Source organism: Gorilla gorilla, chromosome 23 (assembly GCF_029281585.2).
Source record: "Gorilla gorilla gorilla isolate KB3781 chromosome 23, NHGRI_mGorGor1-v2.1_pri, whole genome shotgun sequence".
In the NCBI taxonomy this organism is placed as follows: domain Eukaryota; kingdom Metazoa; phylum Chordata; class Mammalia; order Primates; family Hominidae; genus Gorilla; species Gorilla gorilla.
The window spans coordinates 43,655,555-43,681,998 of NC_086018.1; the positions used below are offsets into that span (position 1 = coordinate 43,655,555).

The window sequence follows — 26,444 nt, forward strand, 5'->3', positions numbered from 1 at the left end:
CACAAAAATAACAAAACAAAGTTGGAAAGCGAGGGCCACTCTGGATGAACGTCCACCCTTGGCTCATGGTCCAGGCCATCAAGATGTGTGACCATCCTGAGAGAGCAGATAACAGAGGTGCTTGTGCCTTTGGTTGGTGGGGAGTGGGTGGAATGTGGCCATTTTTTGGTAGTGGGGTGAACTTGTGAACAGTGTGATCATAATAATGGCTAACAGGTTTTTTTTTTTCTTTTTTTTGAGATGGCGTCTCACTCTGTAACCCAGGCTGGAGTGCAATGGTGTGATATTGGCTGACTGCAACCTCTGCCTCCTGGGTTCAAGGGATTCTCCTGCCTCAGCCTCCCAAGTAGCTGGGATTACAGGTGCCCACCACCACACCTGGCTAATTTTTGTATTTTTAGTAGAGACAAGGTTTCACCATGTTGGCCAGGCTGGTCTCGAACTCCTGACCTCAGGTGATCCACCCGCCTTGGCCTCCCAAAGTGCTGGGATTACAGGCGTGAGCCGCCGTGCCCGGCCGGCTAACAGTTTATGAGCACTTACCAGCCACTGTCCTATGCCCTCTCGTTGAATGCTCACAATGACCCAATGGGATGACCCTGTCACCATCGTCCATCCCATCTTTCAGAAGTGGACGCTGAGTCATGCTGAAGTTATATAATGCACTCAGCTCACATGGCTGATAGCATTTGAGGCAGGGATCTGGACACAGACGGCTTGACTCCGGAGCTCCTCTCAACCACAAGCCGATGTCAACAAGCCTCCACCATGAAGGTCCTGAATGATATGAATAAAATAGCATTCGTGGCAGAGTGATCTCCTTGGATCTCCTGAGTGGCCCATTTGGCAGTGGGTATGGCTGGGACACTATTTGCTAGCTTACTAGAATGTCATCATTTGTGAAGTATCTTCATATACATAATCATATTTGATTCTCCCAGCAGCTCTGTGTGCTGGGCAAAGCAGATATTAGAAACCCCATTTTATAGACAAGGAAAGTGAGTCTTGGAGGCTGTTGAGTGGCTGGCCTGGAAGCTGGCAGTTTCCTGGCAGCTTCGGAAGCTGCAGTCAGGGAGTGGGATTTCAGAGTGCAGTTGGAACCTTCGAGAGGTGACAAGGCCCAGGGTATGGGTGGCCACGGTGGAACGGAGGTAAAGGTCACCATCCAGGAGGTATGGAAAGGGCTGTGCAGTGCTGGCAGTCCCCCGGACGCCTTGTGCACCTGAGCTGGGGCTGGACTGGGAACCAGCAGAGTCAGGCACCTGCTGCGGGTCAAGCCTGTCGGTAGCTTATTTCAACCACTCTTCACGATTTATCTCGGTTTATCTCCCTCTCCTCGGCCATGCTTTCCAACTTTGTTTTCTGTTATTTTCCTCCACTTACTGAGGCTGAGTGCTGTGACTTGTGCGAAAGCGTGACTGGCAGAACCCACAACTGTCTGCCTACGATGTTGTTATTTCTGTCCTCTCCGAGGGCCTCTTCTCGGCTTATGTCCTCTGCACACTTGCCCACCGTGGAATCCAGCCCGCTTCTCAAGCCTCACTGTTTAGATTTGGGACGCCAGTTCCTGGGCATGGTTTTAGCTCTGACATTGGAAAGAAGGACACTTAGCTTAGAAATGTTATGGACAAAATAATTCATGAGGATTTGTAAGAGACTGGGGGTGGGGAGGAGCCAAACCAGCGAAGAAGAGGAGGAAATGAGTGACATAAAAATTGGGGGCTTGGGAAGACAATGACAGGGTGGTTAAAAAAGGGAAGGATTTGGTATAAAGAAAGTAAGTCCTGTTCAGCAATGTTTGGTGGTGGTGAGACGCTGCTCACAGGGTAGACAGAAGCAGGAAGTGAGGGTGAGAACTAAGGGCCACAGAAGCACACCTGTGAGTCATCGAGGGCCGCATGGAACCCAGGAACCACGCACGCAAAGCCTCGGGGGGCTGCCAGTGCTGGGCTGCCCTTCCCACACCTGCTGGGCAGTGACCTTCACCTCCGCTCACTGTGGCCACCCACGCCCTGGGCCCTGTCATCACTTGAAGGTTCCAACTGCACTCCGAGATCCCACTCCCTGACCACTTCCGACGCCGCCAGGCCTCTCACGCCTCCGTCCCACCACACCCCCTGACCTCGTCCTGATCTCAGCTCCCTGCACTTTCCTGTGGACACCAGCCACCCCGGGTTCCCATCTCTGGGCCTCCGGACCACAGGGGACATCATCCCAGCCACCCTCTTGCCAGCGCCCTCACACGCCTGGCCCTTTTGTCCTTCCGCCCTGCTCATCCGCAGCACTCAAGCCAGGGATTTACACAGCACCTGTCTCCCCCATCCCATGCTAGCCTCCACACTCTGGTGGGAGAGAGCCCACACCAAGGATGTTTGGTGCCTGCAAAGCCATGGTACCCAGAGGCAGCTGCTCACCCCATGCTCTCAGCCTCCTCCTCTTCCCAGCATGTATTCCAAATGGGTGACATCTTTTCTGGCAGATGGCTCTGCCTTCTAGTTCACAAAGGAACAGGGCAGGGCGCAGGCATGGACGCCCAGAGCGCTGTGCTCCCCTACCTAGAAATGCATTTTCTTTCTTTCCATCTTTCTTTCTTTCTCTTTCTTTCTTTCTCTCTCTCTCTCTCTCTCTCTTTCTTTCTTTCTTTTCTTTCTTTCTTTCATTCTTTCTTCTTTCCTTCCTTCCTTCCTTCTTTCTTTCTTTTTTTTGATGGAGTCTTGCTCTGTTGCTCAGGCTGGGGTGCAGTGCCACAATCTTGGCTCACTGCAACCTCTGCTTCCCAGGTTCAAGCGATTCTCCTGCCTCAGCCTCCTGAGTAGCTGGGACTACAGGCACGCGCTACCAGGCCTGGCTAATTTTTGTGTTTTTAGTAGAGACAGGGTTTCACCACGTTGGCCAGGCTGGTCTTGAACTCCTGGCCTTGTGATCCGCCTGCCTCAGCCTCCGAAAGTGCTGGGATTACAGGTGTGAGCCACCACACTCGGCCTGGAAATGCATTTTCTATGTGTGACCACTGTGCCAAGTGCTTTGTGGCTATGTTATCTCATTCATCCTTGTGCCAACACACCTTTATTCTCATTTTGCAGGTGAGGAACTTGGGGCTCAGTGAGATGGAGTGACTTTGACCTGCCTGATGTTCCACAGCCAGCAGGTAGGAAAACGAGCGGTTTCACATGTGTGCCCTGAGTCCACACAGCCAGGTACCAGGCTTGGTGCCAAGAATAGAACCACAAGCTGGACAGACAACGTTCGTACCCTCATGAAGCACATGTTTTAGGACAGACAGGCAACAAACAAGGAAATAAGTGACTCCACTGAATAATTACAGACTGTGTAGGTGTCAGCAAAGGGAGACACAGAGTTCAATGACCCAGAACGCAGAGCACTCTGGCTTAGGTGGGGGGTCAGCGGAGACCCCAGCAGGAGAGTCACGTCCTTTCTCGCTAGGCACCTGTCCCTTGCTATCCACCTCCACCTGTTCAAGGGCTGCCCACTCATCTGTGCTCGGGATGCCAGCATTAGCAAAGCATCTCAGCCTCATTGTGGGCAAGTAGCCTTGGTATAGGTGATGAGCTTAGGGGGACTGAGGCCTAGAGGTAGAGAGGTTGTAGGGGTATTTGTGGGGTCAGTCATCTAGGGACAAAATGGGTCCTTAAAGAGAAAACCAGGGGCTGGGTGCAGTGGCTCATGCCTGTAATCTCAACACTTTGGAAGGCCAAGGTAGGCAGATTTCCTGAGGTCAGGAGTTCGAGACCAGCCTGGCCGACATGGTGAAACCCCATCTCTACTAAAAATACAAAAATTAGCTGGGGGTGGTGGCGGGTGCCTGTAATCCCAGCTACTCGGGAGGCTGAGGTGGGAAAATCACTTGAATCTGGGAGATAGAGGTTGCAGTGAGCCAAGATGGTGCCACTGCACTCCAGCCTGGGCAACAGAGTGAGACTCCATCTCAAAAAAAAAGAAAAAGAGAAAACCATGGTTTGGGTCACCAGCCTTGGATGGGTGCCTCAGGTGGGTCCCTCCCTCTTTGGAAGATGGCCTGGGCCGCAATGGAGGCAGGTTAGTTCAATTCCTGTCACAAATAGTCGGTGAGCATCTTGTCCCAGCTGGGACTCCCTAGGACGTGGAGGATAGAGGATTTGGGTGTAGGAAGTTTACTGGGAAGTTCTCTTGGTATCACAGTGGAGAGTAAAGGAAGCGTGATTGGGCAGGGGGAGAAGCTGAATGTTTGATGGTGACAGTGGGTGGATCAGCCTTAATGAGTGGCTGTCCATGCCAGCAGGCTCATGCATGGCTTCAATCCTTGCCACTGTAGCCAATCGATTCATGAGAACATTGTGTCTGCTCCCTGGGGGCCAAGGACAAAGGCTGGTGGCTAACGCCATTGTTGGTTGTTGAATGCCTCTTCTGTGTTGGACACTCCCCGGCGCGCATGAACCTGTGACGTAAAGATATTTTTTTCTTGTTGCCCATTCTCTTCGTTCATTCACACCTTCTTTCTCCTCAAGATCTGATTCCCAATCTTCAGGCTTCCGACCACGCTATCTGCCACTGTTCATGAATCTCTATGTACTCCAGCCTTGGGCCACCTCTCTTTCCTTGTGAAACAGATGAGCAGCCCAACCCTTGAAACTCTGTCCCTTAAGATTTCAACTTATTGGTGCTTTCAAAGCCATCCCTGGATGAGGCTGCAATCCAGCCACATTCCACTTTTGGCTTGTGCCTGCAGACCGAGTATGGTCATCAGAACAGTCTCCCAAAGAGGTCCCTATCCTAAGAGCTGGCACCTGTGAATATGTTAAGTTACAAGGTAGGGGGTGGATTCAGGTTGCTCATCAGCTGATCTTCAAGTGGGAGATTATCTTAAGTTATCTGGGTGGGCCCAATGTAATCACAGGGATCTTATAAAAAAAAGAAGGAGGAAGGAGAGTTCATGTTAGAGATAGAAAGGAGGTGTGATAATGAAAGCAAAGAACCAGAAGGATGGCAGTGTGAGGAAGACTCAGCCCTTCAGCCGTGTGTGGCTGGCTTTGAAACTGGAGGAAGAAGCCATGAGCCAAGGAGTGTGGACGCCTCTAAAGGTAGAAAAGACAGGGAAACATTCTCCCCTAGAGTCTCCAGAAGGAGCTGATGGGCTGGGTGAGGTGGCTCACACCTGTAATCCCAGCACTTTGGGAGGCCAAGGTGGGTGGTTCACCTGAGGTCGGGAGTTTGAGACCAGTCTGGCCAACATGGCGAAACCCAGTCTCTACTAAAAATACAAAAATTAGCCGGGCATGGTGGCATGAGCCTGTAATCCCAGCTACTCGGGAAGCTGAGGCAGGAGAATCGCTTGAACTTGGGAGGTGGCGGCTGCAGTGAGCCAAGGTCACACCATTGCACTCCAGCCCGGGCGACAGAGTGAGACTCCATCTCAAGAAAAAAAAAAAAAAAAAAAAGGAGCTGATGGACACCTTGATTTTAGCCCAGTGAGACCCATTTCAGTCTTCTGAACCCCAGGACAGTAAGATACTAAATGTGTGTTGTTTCAAGCCACTAAATTTGTGAGTATTTGTTACTGCAGCCGCCAGAAACTAGTACACCAAGCAGTTCCATCTGTGAACCAAGCCTGCCCTTTTTCCTTCTTCCTGTGATCCTAAGGCACTCCCACCTGGTGGCCACAGGTGAGCTTAGGGACACGTACCAGTGCAACGGAGGTGGATGACGTGAGTTTGGGCCACTGGCTTGTGTGACTTGCTTCTGCCCTCTGGCCTTGCCAGTTCTCAGTCCCGGATGTGCCACTTCCGTCCTCTGGTGAACTGCTGCAGCACCTGGAAAGGTGTGATAGAATCCAGCTTGTCTTGCGCAGTACTGGTCACGTGGACCCTTGACATCATGGTCAGGGTCTCCATATCTACCAGGGCTTGGTTAGCATGACAGGAGCTTGTTTTCTTTAAAAGTTTGCTGACTGGGGCTAGCACAGTGGCTCACGTCTGTAATCCCAGCACTTTGGGAGGCCGAGGCAGGTGGATCACTTGAGGTCAGGAGTTTGAGACAAGCTGGCCAACATGGTGAAATCCCGTCTCTACTAAAAACACAAAAATTAGCCCGGCACGGTGGCACATGCCTGTAATCCCAGCCACCCCAGAGGCTGAGGCGGGAGAATCGCTTGAACTCGGGAGGCAGAGGCTGCAGTGAGCCGAGATCGTACCACTGCACTCCAGCCTGGGCGACAGAGCGAGACTCTTGTCTCAAAAACAAAAGAAGTTTGCTGACTGTTGGTAAATGTACTCAGTGGCACGATCAAGGAGTTTTGGAGCACTTCCGTCACCCCTAGTATTTCCATTTGTGGTCTATTTGCAGTGTGTCCTGTGGTCATTTGCCAAATATCCCTGTTCCTACTCCCAGCTCTAGGCAAATACAAATCTACTGCTTGGCTCTATCGTTTTTGGTCTTTTCTAGGGATTTCATATAAATGTAATCATATGCTATGTAGTCTTTTTTGTCTGCTGTCTTTCCTTTATCGTAATGCTTTCTAGGTATATCCATGTCACAAGCTTCTCTCCACTCTGACAATCAGAACTCCAATGTCTCCTAGCCCTGTGTGAGCCCCGGGAATTGTGAAGGTTACAGTTCCCTGACAGTTGTTCTTTGTCTTGTTCTGTGGACTCTCCCCCAGCGCACGCACAGTTTAATATTTAGTCCGAGACCCAAGCAGATGCCTATCTGATTTCTGGAGTTCATTCTCTGCAAAGCTTCCACCTCCGGAAATTCCAGCCACTTCGATTTGCAATCTGTGATCTCTGCCTCCCTAATTCACTGAGATTGTCTTGCTATCCTGGGCCCCTGCTTTCTGTGCTGTGATGTGGAACGTGAGTCCAGTCAGAAAGGCTGGGCGATCATAAAGATCACCTCGTTTATTTCTTTCTCTCAGGGATCCCAGTCCTATTCTTCCTGTTAATCAATGTCTGAGAAAGGGTTCTGTTTCCCGCATATTTTGCTCAGTTTTTCAGTTGTTTGAGGCAAGAGGGCAAGTCTGCCACTAGTTATCCTTCATGACCATTATTGTTGTTGGATTTTTTTTTTTTTTTTTGACAGAGCCTCACTCTTTCGCCAGGCTGGAGTGCTGCGGCACGATCTTGGCTCACTGCAACCTCCGACTCCCTGGTTCAAGTGATTCTCCTGCCTCAGCCTCCTGAGCACCTGGGATTACAGGCACGTGCCACCACGCCCAGCTAATTTTTGTATTTTTAGTAGAGACGGGGTTTCACCATGTTGGCCAGGATGGTCTCGATCTTCTGACCTCGTGATCTGCCTGCCTCAGCCTCCCAAAGTGCTGGGATTACAGGTGTGAGCCACCGTGCCCAGCCCTGGATTTTTTTTTTCATGATCTATTATTTATACACAATCAAATTCACCTTTTATTTTTTGTTTAATTAATTTATTAATTATTTTTTGAGATAGGGTCTCGCTCTGTCATCCAGGCTGGAGTAGTGGCATGATCACAGCTCACTGCAGCCTTGATCTCCTGGGCTCAAGCAATCCTCCTGCCTCAACCTCCCAACTAGCTGAGACTACAGGCATGTGCCACCATGCCCAGCTAATTTTTAAATTTTTTCTGGAGACAGGGTCTCACTGTGTTGCCCAGGCTGGTCTCAAACTCCTGGCCTCAAGCTGTCCTTCCACCTCAGCCTCCCAAAGTGCTGGATTACAAATGTGAGCCACCAGCATGTATGTGCCCAGAGGGTAACTGTATACAGGTAACCACCATCACCATCATGAGAGAGAACAATTCCCTTCCCCTGGCCAGTTTCCTCCTGTTCCTTCACACTCCATCCTCTCCCCTCTCCAACCCCATGCAACTACTTATCTGTTATCACTATAATTTTTTTGTTTGTGTGTTTTTTTTGTTTTGTTTTTTTGAGACAGAGTCTCCCTCTGTCACCCAGGCTGGAGTGCAGTGGTGCAATCTTGGCTCACTGAAACCTCTGCCTCCCAGGTTTAAGTGATTCTCCTGCCTTAGCCTCCCAAGTAGCTGGGATTATAGGCGCCCGCCACCATGCCTGGCTAATTTTTTGTATTTTTAGTAGAGATAGGGTTTCACCATGTTGGCCAGGCTGGTCTCGAACTCCTGACCTCAGGTGATCCACCCACCTTGGTCTTCCATGTTATCACTATAGTTTTGTCTTTTCTATAATTCCGTATAAATGAAGTTATACAGTACACAGTCTCTTGTGCTTGATGCCCTTCATTCAGCATGATGTTTTTGAGACTCACCCACATTTTTGCATGTGTTAGTATTTTGTTTCTTTTTATTGCTGAGCAGCATTTTATTATATGGCTGTATCACAATTTGCTTGCCCATTCACCGGGTGATGGACATTTGGGTTGCTTCTGTTTTGGGCTATTATGAATAATGTTACTATAAGGATTCACGTACATGTTTTGTGTAGACATACGTGGAAATGAGGGGACATGTTGTAAATGTGTGTTTAGCTTTTCGTTTTTTTTGAGACAAGGTCTCCAGGCTGGAGTGCAGTGGTGCCATCATAACTCACTATAACCTCAAATTCCTGGGCTCAAGCAATTCTATTGCCCCAGCTTCCCGAATAGCTGGGACTACAGGTGTGCACTACCACGTGCAGCCAATTTTTTAATTTTTTTGTAGAGACAGGATCTCCCTATGTTTCCCAGGCTGGTCTTGAACTCCTGGGCTCAAATAATCCTCCTGTCTTGGCCTCCCAAAGTGCTGGGATTACAGGTGTGAGTCACTGTGCCTGGCAATGTTTAGTTTTTAAAGGTATTGCCATACTGTTTTGCAAAGTGGCCATACCAATTTGCACTCCAACTAGCAATGTGTAAGAGTTCCAGTTACTCTAGGCCTGGCGCGGTGGCTCACACATGTAATCCCAGCACTTTGGGAGGCCGAGGTGGGGGATCACCTGAGGTCAGGAGTTGGAGACCAGCCTGCCTAACATGGTGAAACCCTGTCTCTACTAAAAATACAAAAATTAGCCAGGTGTGGTGGCAGGCGCCTGTAGTCCCAGCTACTTGGAAGGCTGAAACAGGAGAATCACTTGAACCCAGGAGGTGGAGGTTGCAGTGAGCCGAGATCGTGCTACTGCACTCCAGCCTAGGCAACACAGTGAGACTCTGTCTTAAAAAGAAAAAAAAAGTTCCAGTTACTCTAATCCTCATTGACACTCATAAACTTTATTTTTTCTAATTGGTGTGTATTGATAACTTATTGATTTCCTATTTGAATTAACTTTGCATTTCGGTCAAACCCATATTTCTGGTAAGACTATCAAAATGTCAGGTATATTCCACTACCTGATGGGCCATTTAAATAAATATGGACAGACTTCATTCAAATGTCATGCTCAGTGCCTGTTTTCTGGTTGTAGAAAAGCTTTCCCATGCAAGAGGGCTGATGTTATGACGGTGGCTCATTATGCTGCAGTGTATTTTCTCCAGGTAAAGAAAGCTTTTCGTGGTTCACTGACTGAGGAAAATCAACCCCTCCACAATCTAGAACCTGAAGGATGGACCTTCTGAGAACATCAGAAATAGACTGCCTTTGCCATCCACACTACAGCAAAACTCTGGGACCTTGAACTTTGGGTTCATCATCTCACAACCCAAAAGGTTCCCTCCACACTCCTGGAACTGTACACCCATTGGAAACTTTAAGGTAACACTAACCAGGGAAGTGTCTCCCCAGAAGATGACATTCTTGATGTGAACAGCTTTTCCCCAAGATCATGAATCAAGATTCCTCTACTATCAGGAGACTCTCAATCTTTCAAATTTTTCCCCCTTGCTTATGCCTCCATGAGCAATAGAGGTGAAGTCGGGGTCAGTTGTGTGTACTCATGGGGTATACTTTTATTTGTGAAGGATTTTGCAGCCAGCCTTATACATGGATAACCTTATGGTTTGACAGATGGAAGATGAAGGCCCAATGTAGGTGAGAAATTTGAACGGTATATTATGTTCCCTCATAATCAGTCAGAAAGACAACACGGGTCTACTCTTCTTTACCCACCTCATGGGTTAAAGAGAACATTGCCAGGAGGTCTTCACTCTTCTAGAAGGGCATCATTTGTTAGGTCCTTTTTGCATGGTTTGGAGTAAATGAGGCAATGATTAGAAATGAGAAATCCCTCATGAGAGGCCCCACAGCAGATTCTACCGTAAAGCCTGTGGTTACACAACGGACTTTAAATTCTTTTGCGAAAGTTATGCTAAATAATAGAATTTCTCTAGATTTCTTACTGGCTAAACAGAAGTATCTATAGAGCTCCTGGCACTTGTTGCCCATGGAGAAATACATAACATCTGGTATTATAGAGATTCAGTTGTAGGGGATTAACAAAGAAACTGCTCAGTTAAAGTGAGTAGACTCTTTAGCTCATTCTTTGATCCTTTGATCTATTTGGTTTTAGCTTGTTTGGTTTATGGGGACCTTGGCTAAGGAGCATACTCCAAACTCTTGGTATTATCTTTCTGATATTCATAATCATCGTTTCCCTGGTGTGCTGTCTTCTCTTAAAAGTTTTAAATGTCTGCATGCAGCCATCTCTAGAATGTCAAATGGTCTCTCTTCAGGTGGAATGACAAGAGCTGAAAGAAATGTGTGGCCATGAGGGCACCATAACCTATGAATGACGTGCTGAGACCAGAAGCCCAAAATGATGGTAACTGAGAGTGGCAGTAAGGCCCTACGTTTTGGTCACACTCTCACCTAAGTGAGAACGTGACCAAAAGGGGAGAATTTTAAAAGAAAATTATGGGAGGCCATTGTTTTGGACTGAGCTCATGCACTAAGCCTCAATAGACCAGAACAAACCAAAATGGAGTTACTCATGCTAAATGTGATGTAATCAAACTAAGACTTTCATGAAACACATAGATCCTAGAAAAGACCTGATTTTATCTTTTTCCTGTGAACAGGACATTCCAGGATGTACCCTCTACTCTAACCTTTACAAAAAAGTAACCTGAAGACCTTGTTCCCAACTTACAAAACCCACTGTTTTGCTGTTTCCCAGTGGGTTCCAAGACTAACTAAGTACATTTATGATGGTGATAGTAACATCAATGACAAAGTTTTGGTCAATCTATCAAAATTGAGAGGATGACCAAAAGAGGGGAATTGTTAAGTTAAGTTTAATCTAAAGCTACCTCCTTACATATTTTAAGTTCGGCCTAAGGGTTTCTCTGTACATCGTCAACTAAAACCTAAGTAGAGTTGTGTGCCTACTAATGTGCCAATCACTGAGTTTTAACCAATCAAAGGCAGACAACTGTTCAAACCATGTCCAAATAAGGCAAACGCTGAGCTGTAACCAGTCCAGCTGTTTCTGTCCCTCACTTCCATTTTCTGTCACTTTTCTTTGTCTGTCCATAAATCTTCTTCCACCATGTGGCTATGCTGGTGCCTTTGAGCCTACTGTGGCTCAGGAGGCTCTTCAATTCACGAATCATTCTTTGCTCAATTCAATTTAATTCAGCTAAAGTTTTGCTTTTAACACTTTGTTAGTGTGTGTTTATTTCTGGGCTCTGTATTCTGTTCTCTCGATCTACATGACAATTTCACACTATCTTGATAACTGTAGTTTTATAGTATCTTGAAATCAAATAGTTTAAGGCCTTCAACTTTGTTCTTTTTCAAAATTGTTTTGGATATTCTGGGTCCTTTGCCTTTTTGTATAAATTTAAGATCAGATTTTCAAAATCTTTTCACAAAGCATGTTAAAATTTTAATTGGAATTATACCAAATGGATAGGTCAATTTGAAGAGGACTTACATCTTAACAATATTGAGTATTCCAACTCACAAACATGATGTATCTTTCCATTGAAATAGGTCTTTTTCAACTTCATTTTGTAATGGTTTGTGTGTTTCACTGCACAGGTCTTGTATATCTTTCATGAAATATAGTGCTGGATATTTTTCATATATTAACCTGTATCTTGCAAACTTGCTACATTCACTTATTAGTTTTGATAGTGTTTTTATAAATTCATTAGGACTGTCTGTATACACTTTTTTCCCCCCAATTTGTTTGTCTATTATTTCTTTTTCCAGCCTTGGCTAGGACCTTCAGTAAAATACCAAAGATAGTGATGGCAGACGTCTTTGCCTTGTTCTTGATCTTATTTGAAAGCTGAGTCCTTCACCATTGAGTATGATATGAGGTGTAAATTTTGGTTTGTTTTTGTTTTGTAGAAGCTCTCAATCGGGTTGTGAAAGTTCCCTTCTATTTCTAATTTTCTGGAAGTTTTTATTGAGAGGGTATTGAATTTTATCAAATGCTTTTCCCCATATCTATTGAAATGATCATACACTTTTCTTTTTTATTCTATTAATATGGTGAATCATATTGATTCACCAAACTTTTAAATCATTTTAGAAGTTAAACTAATCTTGAATTCCCCAAATACACCCCACCTGGTCTTGATATCTTATTCTTTCTATAGATGGTTTGATTTAATTCGCTAATATTTTGTTAAGGATTTTTGTGTCTACGATAGTTAGGAATATTGGTCTGCAGAGATTTTTTTTTTTTTTTGAGACAGAGTCTTGCTCTGTTGCCCAGGCTAGAGTGCAGTGGCATCATCTTGGCTCACTGTAACTTCTGCCTCCCAGGTTCAAGAGGTTCTCCTGCCTCACCCTCCTGAGTAGCTGGGATTACAGCTGCCCACTACCATGCCCAGCTAATTTTTGTATTTTTAGTAGAGATGGGGTTGCACCATCTTGGCCAGGCTAGTCTCGAACTCCTGACCTCATGATCCACCGACCTTGGCCTCCCAAAGTGTTGTGATTACAGGGGTGAGCCACCGCATCTGGCCTGTCTGCAGGGATTGCGTGTGTGTGTGTGTGTGTGTGTGTGTGTGTGTGTGTGTGTGTGTGTGTGTGTGTGTGTGTAAAGCTTTTGCCTGCTTTTAGAATCAGAGTAATAATAGCCTTGTATAAAATAAGTTAGGAAGTGTTCCCTCTTTCTTTTCTGAAAGAGTTTGTGTAGAATTGGTGTTGTTTCTTCCTTAAATGAGGGATAGTATTTATCATTGAAGCCATGCCAGCCTGGGGTTGCTTTATGGGAAGGTTTTTATTTATAAGTTCAATTTATTTAATAGATTATCAGACTGTTTAAGTTTTGTATTTTTTCTTGAATGAATTGGTAATTTGTGTCTTTTAGGGAATTTGACCATTTCACATAGGTTTTGTGAAACTTTATTATTATAAAGTTGTTCACAATATGCCCTTTTTATTATTTTCTGTTTGTTTTTGTTTTCAAGATGCAGTCTTGCTCTGTTGCCCAGGTTGGAGTGCAGTGGTGCAATCTCGGCTCACTGCGACCTCTGCCTTCCAGGTTCAGGCTATCTCCTGCCTCAGTCTCCCAAGTAGCTGGGATTACAGATGTGCACCACCATGCACAAATAATTTTTGTATTTTTAGTAGAGACAGGGTTTCGTCATGTTGGGCCAGGATGGTCTTGAATTCCTGACCTCAAGTGATCCACCCACCTCGGCCTCCCAAAGTGCTGGGATTACAGGCACGAGCCACCGAGCCTGGCCCTTTTATTTTTAAATTGAGATACAGTCTTGCTCTGTCACCTAGGCTGGAGTGCGGTGGTGTGATCACAGCTCATTGCGGCCTTGACCTCTTGGGCTTAAGCAATCCTCCCACTGCAGCCTCCTGAGTAGCTGGGACTACAGGTGTGCACCACCACAACCAGCAAATTTTTCTTTTTAACTTTTTAGCAGAGACAGGGTCTTGCCACATTGCCCAGGCTGGTCTCAAACTCCTGAGCTCAAGCAATCTTCCCGCCTTGGCTTCCCAAAGTGCTGGGATTGCAAGTGTGAGCCACCACACCCAGCCTATTATTTATTTATTTATTTTTTGAGATGAAGTCTGGCTCTGTCCAGGCTGGAGGGCAGTGGCGCAATCTCGGCTGACTGCAACCTCTGCCTCCCAGGTTCAAGCAATTCTCCTGCCTCAGCCTCCCAAGTAGCTGGGATTACAGGCATCCGCCACCATGCCTGGCTAAGTTTTGTATTTTTAGTAGAGACAGGGTTTCACCGTGTTGGCCAGGCTGGTCTTGAACTCCTGACATCAGGTGATCCACCTGCCTTGGCCTCCCAAAATGCTGGGATTACAGGCATGAGCCACCGCGCCTGGCTGATAATATCTAATATTTAATCAGTGTTTATTCCATTATACTTTATTGTAATTATTGATATGATTGGGCTGGGTCTATCATTTTATTTATATTTATGTATTTATTTAGAGACAGGGTCTCACTCTGTTATCCAGGCTGGAGTGCAGTGGCACAATCACAGCTTACTGCAAGGGATCCAAGCAAGGGATCCCCCAACTACAGCCTCCCAAGTAGCTGGGACTAAGGCCTGCACCACCATACCTGGCTAAGTTTTTAAAAATTTTTTTTTAGAGATGGGGGTCTCACAATGTTGCCCAGGATGGTCTTGAACTCCTGGGCTCAAGTGATCCTCTTGCCTTGGGCTCCCAAAGTGCTGGGATTACAGGTATGAGCCATCGCACCTGGCCTTTGTTTTCTGTTTGTCTTCTCTGTATTCCCCCTTTCAGTTCCTCTTCTTTTTTATTTTCTCACTTGAATGCTTTTCAGAATTACATTTTGATTTTCCCGTTAGCCTCTTAGCTATAATTCCTTACATTTTTTAATGGCTACCCTAAGGAATGTAATATACAATGAACTTACAGGTCAGTATCCCCCTCTGTGCTTTGTTATTGTTGTTACATGTAATACATCTACATACATTATACACCTCACATGAATATGCTTAATTTTTGCTATGAACCGTTATATGGTTTATAAAACAATTGAGAAGAAAAATGCAAATGGGAAAAATTATTTGTATTTACCCAGCTATTTACCATGTCTAATACTTGTCAGCTTTTCTGAGGATTTGAGTTTCCATCTGATATAATTTCCCTCAGCATGAAGAAGTTCCTTTAGCATTTCTTGTGGTACAGTTCTGTCGGTGAGGCCATCTCTTAGTTTTATTTTATCTGAACCTGTCTTTATATTGTTTTTATTCTAGAATAATATTTTTTCTGGATGTAGAATTCCTGATTGATAGTTTTTTTTTTTCCTTCAGGAGGTTACAAATGTTCCACTATCTTCTGGACTCCATGGTTTCTGATAAGAAGCAGTCATGAATCAATAATTGTTTTTCTGTGTATGTCATTTTTATGTTGATGCTATCAAGATGTTTGTTTGCTCTCTTTCTTTGACTTTCACTAGTGTGATGTGTCTTAGCATAGGCTTCTTTATGTTGATTTTGTTTGATGTTAGTTTAGCATTTTATATTTGCAAGATTCCACCTTTCACCAAATTTGGAAAATTTTGGCTATTATTTCTTCAAATACTTTTTTTTGGGGGTCCTGTTTTCTCTTTCCTGTCCTTCTAGCCTTGCAATTACACTAATATTTGAAAATCTGATATCCTCTAACAGGTCCCTGAGATTCTTTCTCTTTGTTGTTTAAAAAATATATATTTTTTAGGCCAGGTGCTCATACTTGAACTCCTGGCTTCAAGTGATCTGCCCGCCTTGGCCTCCCAAAGTGTTGGGATTACAGGCATGAGCCATCATGTCTAGTCCTTTTTAATCATTTCTATTTCTCTGCTGAGATTGATCATTTTCTCTCTTGAGGTTTTTATTCACTGAAGTCATGTTTTGTTTTACCTCATTTAATTTAGTTACAATCGTTGCTTTAAAATCTGTCAGTTCTCACATCTAGTTCATCTCATGGACGGATTTGATTTTCTTTTCTCTTGAGAATGTTCTCTAATTTCATATTTGTATTTCAGGTAACTTTTGGATTGTATTTTGATACTATTAATAGTAAGCTGTGGGGATTCTGGATTCTGTTATTTTCCTCTGTGGAGTGTTGTTTCCTTTGTTTTCATAGACAATTTTCTTATGTGGGCTTGGGCTGAAAACTCTATTTCTTCAGGGGCAGTTCCAGTTTTGTGTCAGATCTTTTGTATTTAGTTGAGCTGCTTTGGGTCTACACCACATGATAAGGTTTATTAAGTGGGCGGTCAGCTATACGGATATAATTAATTTGGGGATCCCCTCTATCTTGGTCCATTTCCTGCTGCTTATAACAGAATATCTGAAACTGGGTAATTTATAAAGAAAAGAAATTTATTTCTTACAGTTATGGAGGCTGAAAAGTCCAAAATTGAGGGGCTGCATTTGGCGAGAGCCTTCTTGCTGAAGGGGACTCTCTCCAGAGTCCCAAGGCAGTGCAGGGCATCACATAGTGAGGGGGCTGAGGGTGCTAGCTCAGGTCTCTCTTCCTCTTCTTATAAAGCCACCAGACCCACTCCCAAGATAACCAATTAATCCATTATTCTATGAATAGATTAATCCATTCATGAGGACAGCTCTCATGAACCAGTCACTCCTTAAAGGCCCTACCTGCCAATACCGCCACACTGGGGATTAAAATCTCAACATGAGTTTTGGACAGGAGAAACATTCAAACCATAGCACCCTCTCTGGCTCTTTCCCTTTTGGGATTTTTCCCATTCTCTTCAGTGTTCACATTTTCATACATTTACTTTTATGTTTCCCCAGGCCAGAAAGAATGCAGAGTTTTGCACATGTGCCCCCAGCCATTGCTGTGCACATCCACGTGCTACGATTAGTCCCAGGCTAAAAGCTGCAGAGATGTGAACCTACTTGTATAGCTCCCCATCTCCCTTCCTCCAAGTGAGGAGGTACTCCTCATCAGAGTCTGCGTCTGTTCACTCTCAAGCCCTTCAGGTGGTTGTTTTTTGTAGTATATCTAGGTTTTATGATTATTTACTACGGGGTACATAAGTGTGGGGGTCACCAAGTAGGGTCTTTGTCCATCTTACCCAGAAGTGGAAGCTTGTCATGAATTGGTCCGCAGAGCACTTTGAATAGTCCTGGCCTAAACCACTGTCTCAATGATGGCCCCGTTCAGAATGGCATTTGCAAGTTTCTCTTCCATAGTTTTCTACCAGATGTTTATAAGTGAGGTTCAAAACCAGATAATGTCAAAACTAATAGAGGAGTTCCCAGTTCAGGCAGAAGGAGCACAGAGTGCCAATAATATCCAAATCTTGTTTGGTACTGATTGACTTGACAAAGCTCATTTCACAAAAAACCGTTCTGGCTTTTACAGACTGTTCTCAATGGATTTCCCTTCTTTCCTGTCAACAGATTTTCTTTCTTTGCTGGCCTTTGACTTTCTGTGATCTTGGCTGCTGGGAAGTGTAAGGCAGAGGAAGTCCTTAGGCAGGAGATAAACCTGGGCCTGTTCCTACAGAGGTGGTCTTTTGAGAGTCCTGGGGTCACTAGTTGGGACAGCAGAAGGCAAAAGTCCCAGGTAGTGTTACGATGGTTTGGAGCAGAGCCATGTCATGAATATTTTAATTTTTTATTTTAAACCCTATGAGACATTGTTGCTTTATGATTGTTTTGTACTTTGGATGTTCATTTAGATGAAGCGGATGGTAAATACCATTCTCAGTCTTCTTTATTCCTTTCTGTCTCTCATCTTCCATCTGGGATTGTTTTTGTCTCTAATTCACACTCTTTTGTATTTCCTTTACCATGGATCTGTTGGCAGTTATTTTTATTTTTCAGCACATTGAAGATAGCATTCCACTATTTTGGTTTCCAGTGTTTCTGTGGAGGATACAGCTTACTCAATCCTCACTCCTTTAAAAATAAACTGTCTTTTTATTCCCCTGTGGCTTCTTATCAGATTTTGTCTTTGTCTTTTTCCATAACTTCACTGGATGTGAATATATGGTGTGTCTATATTTAGATTTCTTTTGGTGTATTCTGCTTTCTATTCATTGAGCTTCTTGAATCTGTGGTTTGGAATCTTTCATCAGTTTTGGCAGATTCTCAGCTATTCTCCTAGGTATTGCCTCTGTCCTGTTTCTTTCTCCTTTTGAGACTCCAGTTACATGTGTTAGACTTTCTCAACTTATTTTCTGCATCTCTTAGCATTTCTGTATTTTTTGTATTTTAATTTCTTCATTCTGGATAGTTTCTTTCTAAATCTTCCAGTTCATTTATTCTCTCTTTAGGTCTCTCTAACCTGTTTTAATCCCATCAATTGAGTTGTTACTGTGTTATTTCTAATTTCAGTTCCAGAATTTCTATTTATTTATTATATAAATACACTATTTCACTTTTTATAGTTCAATTCCTTGCTTGGGCTTTTGAACTATTTCTTTTTTCTTTTTTGAGATGGAGTCTCACTCTGTTGCCCAGGCTAGAGTGCAGTGGCGTGGTCTCGGCTCACTGCAACCTCTGCCTCCTGGGTTCAAGTAATTCTCCTGCCTCAGCCTCCCGAGTAGCTGGGATTACAGGTGCATGCCACCGCGCCCAGCTAATTTTTTGTATTTTTAGTAGGGACGGGGTTTCACCATGTTGGCCAGGCTGGTCTCGAATTCCTGACCTCATGATCTGCCCGCCTCAGCCTCCCAAAGTGCTGGGATTACAGGCGTGAGCCACCGCGCCTGGCCGAATTATTTATTTGAACATAGTAAACCTGTTGTGTCATTGCCATGTTCCATTCCAATAGCTTAAGTTTTTGTGGATCAGTTTCTGTTGTATGTTGCTTCTGCTGGTTCTTATAATATCTGGTTTCCCTGTAGAGTGAGTTATTTTTGTGTTGTTCACTCTATTTGAGAAGTATTTGTAGAAATAATTTGATGCTTAGGATGGCACATTCTTCCAAAGATGGTTTTCATTTGCTTCTGTCATATGTCTAAATGTGCCACCATTCTGGGTCTGTCTTAATCCCAATTCAGGTGTTTTGGTTCCTTGGATCAACCAGGTGACAAAGAGGTTTTTGAAATATTTCATTTGGGTTTAAAATAAAAGTTTTTCTCATTCAGAGGATAGCTTTAAATAACTTGGTATGACATTACCAGAAGTGAAGCTTTTTCTGTTTTATGAAGCTTCTTGTATAAGGCAGGGATTACATCTTTTCTCCATGTTTGGTAGAACCATATATAAAGTCAGCTGGTTTGAGGCTATATTTTGGTGCTTCATTTTCTAGAATGTATTTCCACCTTTGTTTGTCTAGTGCTCATACAATTATTTAAGATTCAGCTTACATGGTTTCTCTAGTTGTATTTCTTCATCTCTCCAGCTTCCTAGCTCTTTATACATCTTTTTTCTGACATTATTTATTATGCTATCTTATCAGTATATATTTCTGTTTTCCTTTAATAGATTCAGAGGTTATTCATGACTGAGGTATTATATTATTCATCTTCGTAAGACTAGGTTCTAATATAGTCCATGATAGATGCTCAAATCTTCTGGTTAAATTGAAATATGAAAAATAAAATGTAAAATGGATTGGTAACAATCATAAGGAATAGCTTAATAACTTTACAAATTACATAAAAATAATTGATCCCCACCAGGCAACTATTACTAACATCAGAATGATCACCGCAAATACCGGTAGTCTATTGTCAGTCACTTATTACCAATTATATCTTGACCCTACTCACAATTTCCTACGTGTTTCCTACTGTTTCTCATTTGCCCAACTACCTAACAGCTTTTGATCTCCTTGCCCACTTCGTTCTTTCTACTTTCTCACTTTTACACCACACAGTTCGCTGCTAACACGTATTGAACTAAGCTAAATATACGACAGACTCTGAATTGACTATCATCAAATCTTCCCAACAATTTAATTAAATAGGTGCTATTACTATTCCATTTTACAAATGAAAAAAAAAAAAGGCTTAAAGAGATGGTTACTTGTCCAAGTTCAGGTGCTAAGAGATAAAAGAGGGATTCACATCACCCAGGTCTGTCTGACTCCAGAGCTCATGTTCTTTACCAGAAGTTGGCAAACCTTTTCTAAAAAGAACCATATAGTTAATATTTTAGGCTTTGGAGGCCATACAGTCTCTGTAACAACAAGTCAATTCTGCCACTTTAGTGCCAAAGTAGCCACAGAGAATATGTAAATGAATGACTATGACAGTTTCTAACACAATTTTATTTATGAAAATAGGTGACGGGAAGAGTTTGGCTCATAGGTGATAGTGTGCCAATCCCTGCTCTGAACAAGTACACTACTCTGTTATTTTTTTCTCCTTTTTCTCAATCTCCAGAGTTTTCCATTCAACAGATATTGATAGCATTGCTTCTAAGCACAGGGCTGGGATGAAGATGAGAAAATCCCTGCCTTGAGGGACCTCAGATGTGGAAGAGGAGGGCATAAACACACATCTATAGCACAGGCTGACTATGGAAAGTCAGTGCCAAAAGAGAGGCACAGGTTGACCAGAGATTCTTCTGAAGAACACATGAGATCTTGTGGAGTTGGTGATATATGACAAAAGCTTTCTAGCAAGAGCATCGTAAGCAGAGATGCTAAGAAGGAAGTTTCCAACAGAAAAGCCAGCAGAAGCACACATTTTTCTATCCACTTGTCACTTATCTTCTACTCAGTCTCTCTTTTTGTTTTTTTTGAGACAGAGTCTCGCTCTGTTGTCCAGGCTGGAGTGCAGTGGTGTGATCTCAGCTCGCTGCAAGCTCCGCCTCCCAGGTAGACACCGTTCTCCTGCCTCAGCCTCCTGAGTAGCTGGGACTACAGGTGCCCGCCACCATGCCTGGCTAATTTTTTGTATTTTTAGTAAAGACGGGTTTCACCTTGTTAGCCAGGATGGTCTCGATCTCCTGACCTCATGATCCACCCTCCCTGGCCTCCGAAAGTGCTGGGGTTACAGGTGTGAGCCACTGCACCCGGCCTCATCTTCTATTCTCTTTACCAGTATTCACTTACTTCCTCTCTCTTTTCCTTGCCAAAATCATATGCACTTTGGTCCAAATCTGTTTTTGCCTTGCACCTCATCTACTTTCTTCTCTGATTTTCTTTTTTGCCTTCCTTCCTTTTCTTTTCTTTGTATTTACTTCCTTCTTGATTACTGAGTCATTGCTGATTCAATTCTTCTGCAGTGGGCTCAAGGTACAAATTTATATCACAAATTTCATTTGAAGTTGAATTCACATACATCAACATGGTGGCATGTTCATCTGGTTTGTCTAAGTCAAACAGCTATATAACATTAACAATGTCATTTAGCCCTAGTGAAATATTAACTTGGTTCTGTCAATTCAGTCAAGGTTGAAATCCTCTAGTCGATTTTGGGCAGTCAATAACATCCACTGTTTGACCAGTTTAATTTCCTTTCGTTTCTCTTATGCGTATTTCTACTTTTTGTCTGTCCTGTTAATCTCTCTCTTTTAATCTTTTCCCTTATAATTTTTCTTCTTTTTCCATCAGCCTCCTTTTCTGTACTTTTTGGATTATTGCACTTCTTCTAGAGGCATGCTATCTCCTTTCTGAAGATATATATATATATATGTATATTTATTTATTTATTTATTTAGAGATGGAGTCTTGCTCTGTCACCCAGGCTGGAGTGTAATGGCGTGCTCTCAGGTCACTGCAACCTCTGCCTCCGGGCTCAAGTGATTCTCCTGCCTCAGCGTCCTGAGTAGCTGGGATTACAGGTGCCTGCCACCATGCCTGGCTAATTTTTTTCTGTATTTTTAGTAGAGATGGGGGTTTCACCATGTTGGCCAGGCTGGTCTCAAACTGCTGACCTCAGGTGATCTGCCTGCCTCCGCCTCCCAAAGTGCTGGGATTACAACCGTGAGCAGGCATGAGCCACCGTGTCCGGCCTCTGCTGATATAGTTAAAAAGATTCTTTGTTCATTAATTCAACTTTTATTGAGCAATTACCACATAGTAGGTCTTTTTCTAGGTGCTGGGCTGGAGATACAAAAATAACCAAAAGAGACAAAAATCTCTACCCTTGTAGAGCTTACATTCTAGTAGTAAGTGAAATAGATAAGCAACAATAAACAAAATAGAAAAGTAAGTTATATATCAAGTATTAAGTGCTATGCGGAAAATTCCTGGGGATCAGGAATTTGGGTAGCCTGTTACAATTTTAAATAGATTGATCAGGAAGGTTGTTAAAAGATCATTTGAACAGGTAGTTGAAGGAAATAAGGAAGCAAGTCATGGAGATGTTTGTGAGGAGTTGTTCTATACAAAAACAAAAACAAAAACAAAAACACCAGCATATACAAAGTCCTAAGGCAGGAGGGTTCTTTTCCTGGTGGAGTTATGAGATTAAAAAAAAAAGGAAAAACAAAACTTTATCTGAGGAATATGATCTCCTTTAAATGATCAGGCCTAGAGAAGCATTGGAATGAAACACCAATCATGTCTCTCCTCCTTGAGCTGAATACTTACCTCTTTTTAAAAAGAATTATTACTATTTTTTAAAGACAGGGTCTCACTCTATTACCCAGGCTGGACTGCAGTGGTGTGGTAATAGCTCACTGAAGCCTTCAACTCCTAGGCTCAATGAATCCTCCCATTTCAGCCTCTGGAGTAGCTGGGACTATTGCCATGTACCACCATGCCTAATTTTTTAAAACTTTTTTCGTAGAGATGGGGGGTCTCACACTATGTTGTGCAGGCTGGTCTCAAACTCCTGGGCTCAAGCAATCCTCCTGCCTCAGCCACCCAAAGCACTGAGACTACAGGCATGAACCACCGTGCCTGGCCCAATTACCTCTTGAAGCCACATTCTGTTTGGCCTCTAGACGAACTGATGTCAACTAGCCACACAATGGCATACAATCTATAGTTCAACATTGTACAGCCAATCATTAACCAACATTATTTCTTAAACCAATGAGAATTCATGACAAACAACCTTTTAAATCACCCTCTCTCCTGATTCGTCCTTTTTTCTTTAAAAAGTTGAGCTTCTCTTTCGTTCTCCAGAGGACTCCCCAAGGCAACTTGGATGTGTGTCCTGGACTGCAGTGCTCACGTTGGCCCAAATATACTCTTTATATTGATTTTACCTCAGCTTATTCCTTTTAAATAGACAGAGGACAATAAGGAGGTCAGTATGGCTGAAGCACAATGGAAGAGGAAGAGGCTAGTAGATGTGATTAGAGCCCACAGGGGCTGGAGGTGATGGCAAAGGAGGAGGCAGGTCATTTAGGGGCTTTTCTATTGGAAGAACTTGGCTTTTACTCTGAGTGAAATGGAAATCCCTTAGAGGGTTTTGGGCAGAGTTAAATGTTGAAATATTTTTTAAAGGATCTAAAACGTAAGGAAGCAAGAGCAGAGGCCAAAAGACCAATCAGGAATATATTACAATATTCCAGGCAAGAAGTATGAATATTATAGGGAATGTTTTTCTGGGAATGTTGTTACATTTGAGAATAAGAAAACTAAAGGCCAGGTTTTTTTGTTTGTTTGTTTGAGACAGAGTCTCCCTCTGTTGCCCAGGCTGGAATGCAGTGGTATGATCTCAGCTCAGTGCAACGTGTGCCTTCCAGGTTCAAGCAATTCCCTTGTCTCAGCCTCCCAAATAGCTGGGACTACAGGCACCCGCCACCATGCCTGGCTAATTTTTAGTAGAAAGGGGGTTTTGCCATGTTGGCCAGACTGGTCTTGAACTCCTGACCTCAAGTGATCTGCCCGCCTCGGCCTCCCAAAGTGCTGGGATTACAGGCATGAGCCACCGTGTCTGGCCTAAAGATCAGGATTTTGGTGCATAACAAGTACATTTTACTATCCTGTGCTCCTCAAGGGAAAATTAAGAGATTTTGCCCTGCTAGCTTAAGGAGTGTTAAACATTTTGCATTGTCTTGAGCACTGCTATTAATAAGTGATCTAATACCTGGCACATAGTACACCGCAATATTCGTGGAATGAATAAATACATACTCAATTAAATGGGTAAACTGAATGACAATATCAAGTAACTTCCTTGTGCAGCAGCATTCATTTCCCTCCCTCCTTTTTTTTTTTTTTGATACAGGGTATCATTCTGCCACCCAGGCTGGAGTGCAGTGGTGTGATCACAGCTCACTGCAGCCTCGACCTCCTGGGCTCAAGTAATCCTCCTGCCTTGGCCACCCAAAGTGCTGGGATTACAGGCATGAGCCACCATGCCCCACCAGGATTCACTTCTTCTGCATACTCTGGTGGTGTTTATTGTATCTTTACATTTTATTTAGCAAAGAATGTTAAAAGCGCCATGTTATAAGCACACTCCTACCCTCCAAGCAGAATGTAAAGGGTATGTATTTATATATTTTAAGTGGTCCCACAGCAATTTGTACAGTTATAGCAGTTCACAACTATACTCAGTTATGTTTGCTTCTCTCCTTCTCAATAGTCTGTGAGGTTCCTTCAGGTTTGGAACTATCTTTTATTAATCTTTACATCTCCAGCACCTAGCGCAGGGCTTAGCAACAATTTTTGTTGAAAGAAAGTATATACGCTGTAATAAAGGGCAGTGGAAAGAAAATATGTGAGTTATCAACACCAGATAGAGAAGCCTTGTCTGATTCCTGTGAAATATATTCATTTCCCTTAGGAAAAAAAACAATTCTAACCCTATTGCTGTGTAACTTAGCTTCTTGACTTCGAACGGTATTTTAAGGCTTTGAGGAGCTGGAGCAATGTATACTCACTAGAGGCAAAGTGCCTGGTAAGTGGTCTGGTATTGATCAGCAATGATCAGTAAGTACTGGGAAGTGCGTTTTCGGGGCCTGAGACTTGCAAGCTGGTGACAGACCGATCCAGCTTCCGGTGGACCCGGGCGGGGGCACTGATCAACCCACTTGAGCAGTGGGATCAAGGTCTTCAGCCTTAGCAGGGGGAGCCTCTGCCCGGCCCCCTTCGTTCCCGAGCCCCTCAGTCAGCGTCTCCTCCCAAGAGGGTCCCCTCCACCCAGAATGTCCTCTCCTGGGGGAGACCACTCTGTCTGCGGGCCCCCTCCCACAGGAGGGCCCCTCTTCCTCAAGGTGAACCTCTGTCCCCGATACCCGCTCCCAAGACCGAGACCTTGCTACGGCCCCACCCTCCACAGGCCCCTTACCCCCCGGATCCCCTCCCCTGGGGGAGACCCCTCTGTCCGCGGGCCCCCTCCTATAGGACGCGCCCCTCTTTCTCAGGGTGAACCTCTGGTTCCCGATACCCGCTCCCAAGACCGAGACCCTGTTACGGCCACATCAACACAGGTCCCCCTCCCCCCGGCGTCCCTTCCCCTCGGAGGAGCCCCGTCTGCGACGCTTCCGACTCCATCACCCCCAGCATCCCTCCCCGCTCTCACTCAGAACTTCCGCCGCGCCCCCTCCCCTCAGGCGGGACTTCCGCCGGCGCCCCCTCCCCCGCGGCGCCGTCTCCTCCTCCCGCCTGAGGCGAGTCAGGGCTCAGCCTAGAGCTCTCCGGCCGCGGCGCAGCTTCAGGGCAGCGCGGGCTGCAGCGGCGGCGGCGGTTAGGGCTGTGTAGGGCGAGGCCTCCCCCTTCCTCCTCGCCATCCTACTCCTCCCTCCTCGCCATCCTCCCCCTTCGTCCTCCTCGCCTTCCTCCTCCTCGTCAGGCTCGGCCCAGCTGTGAGCGGCAAGATGGCGGCGCCCAGGCCGCCGCCTGCCAGGCTGTCGGGCGTCATGGTGCCGGCGCCCATCCAAGACCTGGAGGCCCTGCGCGCGCTCACGGCGCTCTTCAAAGAGCAGCGGAACCGGTAACGGGCCCGGCCGGGGGGCTGCCCCGGGCAGGGGAGGGCGGCCGGGACTCCCGCGGCGGCCCCGGCCTGGACCCAGGCGCCGCCCCCGCCTCGCTGGAGACGCGGAGGGCGAGGCCTGCGCGGGCTGCCTGAGCGCCACCCAGGCCTCCCGACTCCCAGGCACCGCCTCGTGCTCGTGGGTCCCCGCGGGGCCTGGGGCGGGCGCCCGCTCCCCCACCGCAGCCAGTCCGGGTGCGAAGCCGCGATCCCGGGAGCCCTTGCCGCGGCGTGCCGGTGATGTTGACCCAACACACGCTTAGGCCGCCCCTGTCATGTGCGAGGGCTGCGCCAGGCCCTGGCTGCAAGACCCACGCGGCCCCCAGAGTCATAAAGCGTGTGTTTTCGCGGGAGAGACGCGTGTTACGGACGCGGGAATTGGGCAGTTGCGGGGATGGCAGTCTCTAGGCATGGAGTGGGACTGGCACTCCTTTCTCTTCGGCGTTAGAGCCCAGGCTGCACCATCTCCCCTGGGGGCAGCGCTCTGTGCAGTGTGGAAGAGCACGGGCCTGGAGAGACCAGTCCAGTCCTGATGCCACTGAGGGGCAAGATAGCCAGGCAAAAAGAGAAGGTGCCCAGGAGTCGACAGTTGTGGATTTGGTTCCTGGCCCTGCAAGCTGCGTGTTACTGTGCAGTTTCTCCAGGCCTTAGAATTCTTGTCTAAAAATGGGACTATAATACACAGCTTAGTTGCTGGATTGTACAGAGGAATAAATGAAATAAAGCATGTGAAAATATAAAATGTGCGAAGCCCTCAGTCAATTCTTGTTTGATCTTGTTCTGTCCTCT

The 26,444-nt window shown here is 45.2% G+C and overlaps 1 protein-coding gene across 3 annotated transcripts in view; it reads left to right on the forward strand.

Annotated features, from left to right (window-relative positions):
- The first annotated feature begins 23,905 nt into the window (after positions 1-23,905).
- ATXN10 (ataxin 10) overlaps positions 23,906-26,444 on the forward strand; it is a 173,603-nt gene continuing 171,064 nt past the window's right edge. For all 3 annotated transcript variants that reach the window (XM_055375381.2, XM_031005368.3, XM_063705018.1), the window contains exon 1: positions 23,906-25,616. In XM_055375381.2, coding sequence (XP_055231356.1) covers positions 25,501-25,616 — 116 coding nt within the window. In that variant the 5' untranslated portion in view covers positions 23,906-25,500. The remainder of the gene's footprint in view (positions 25,617-26,444) is intronic.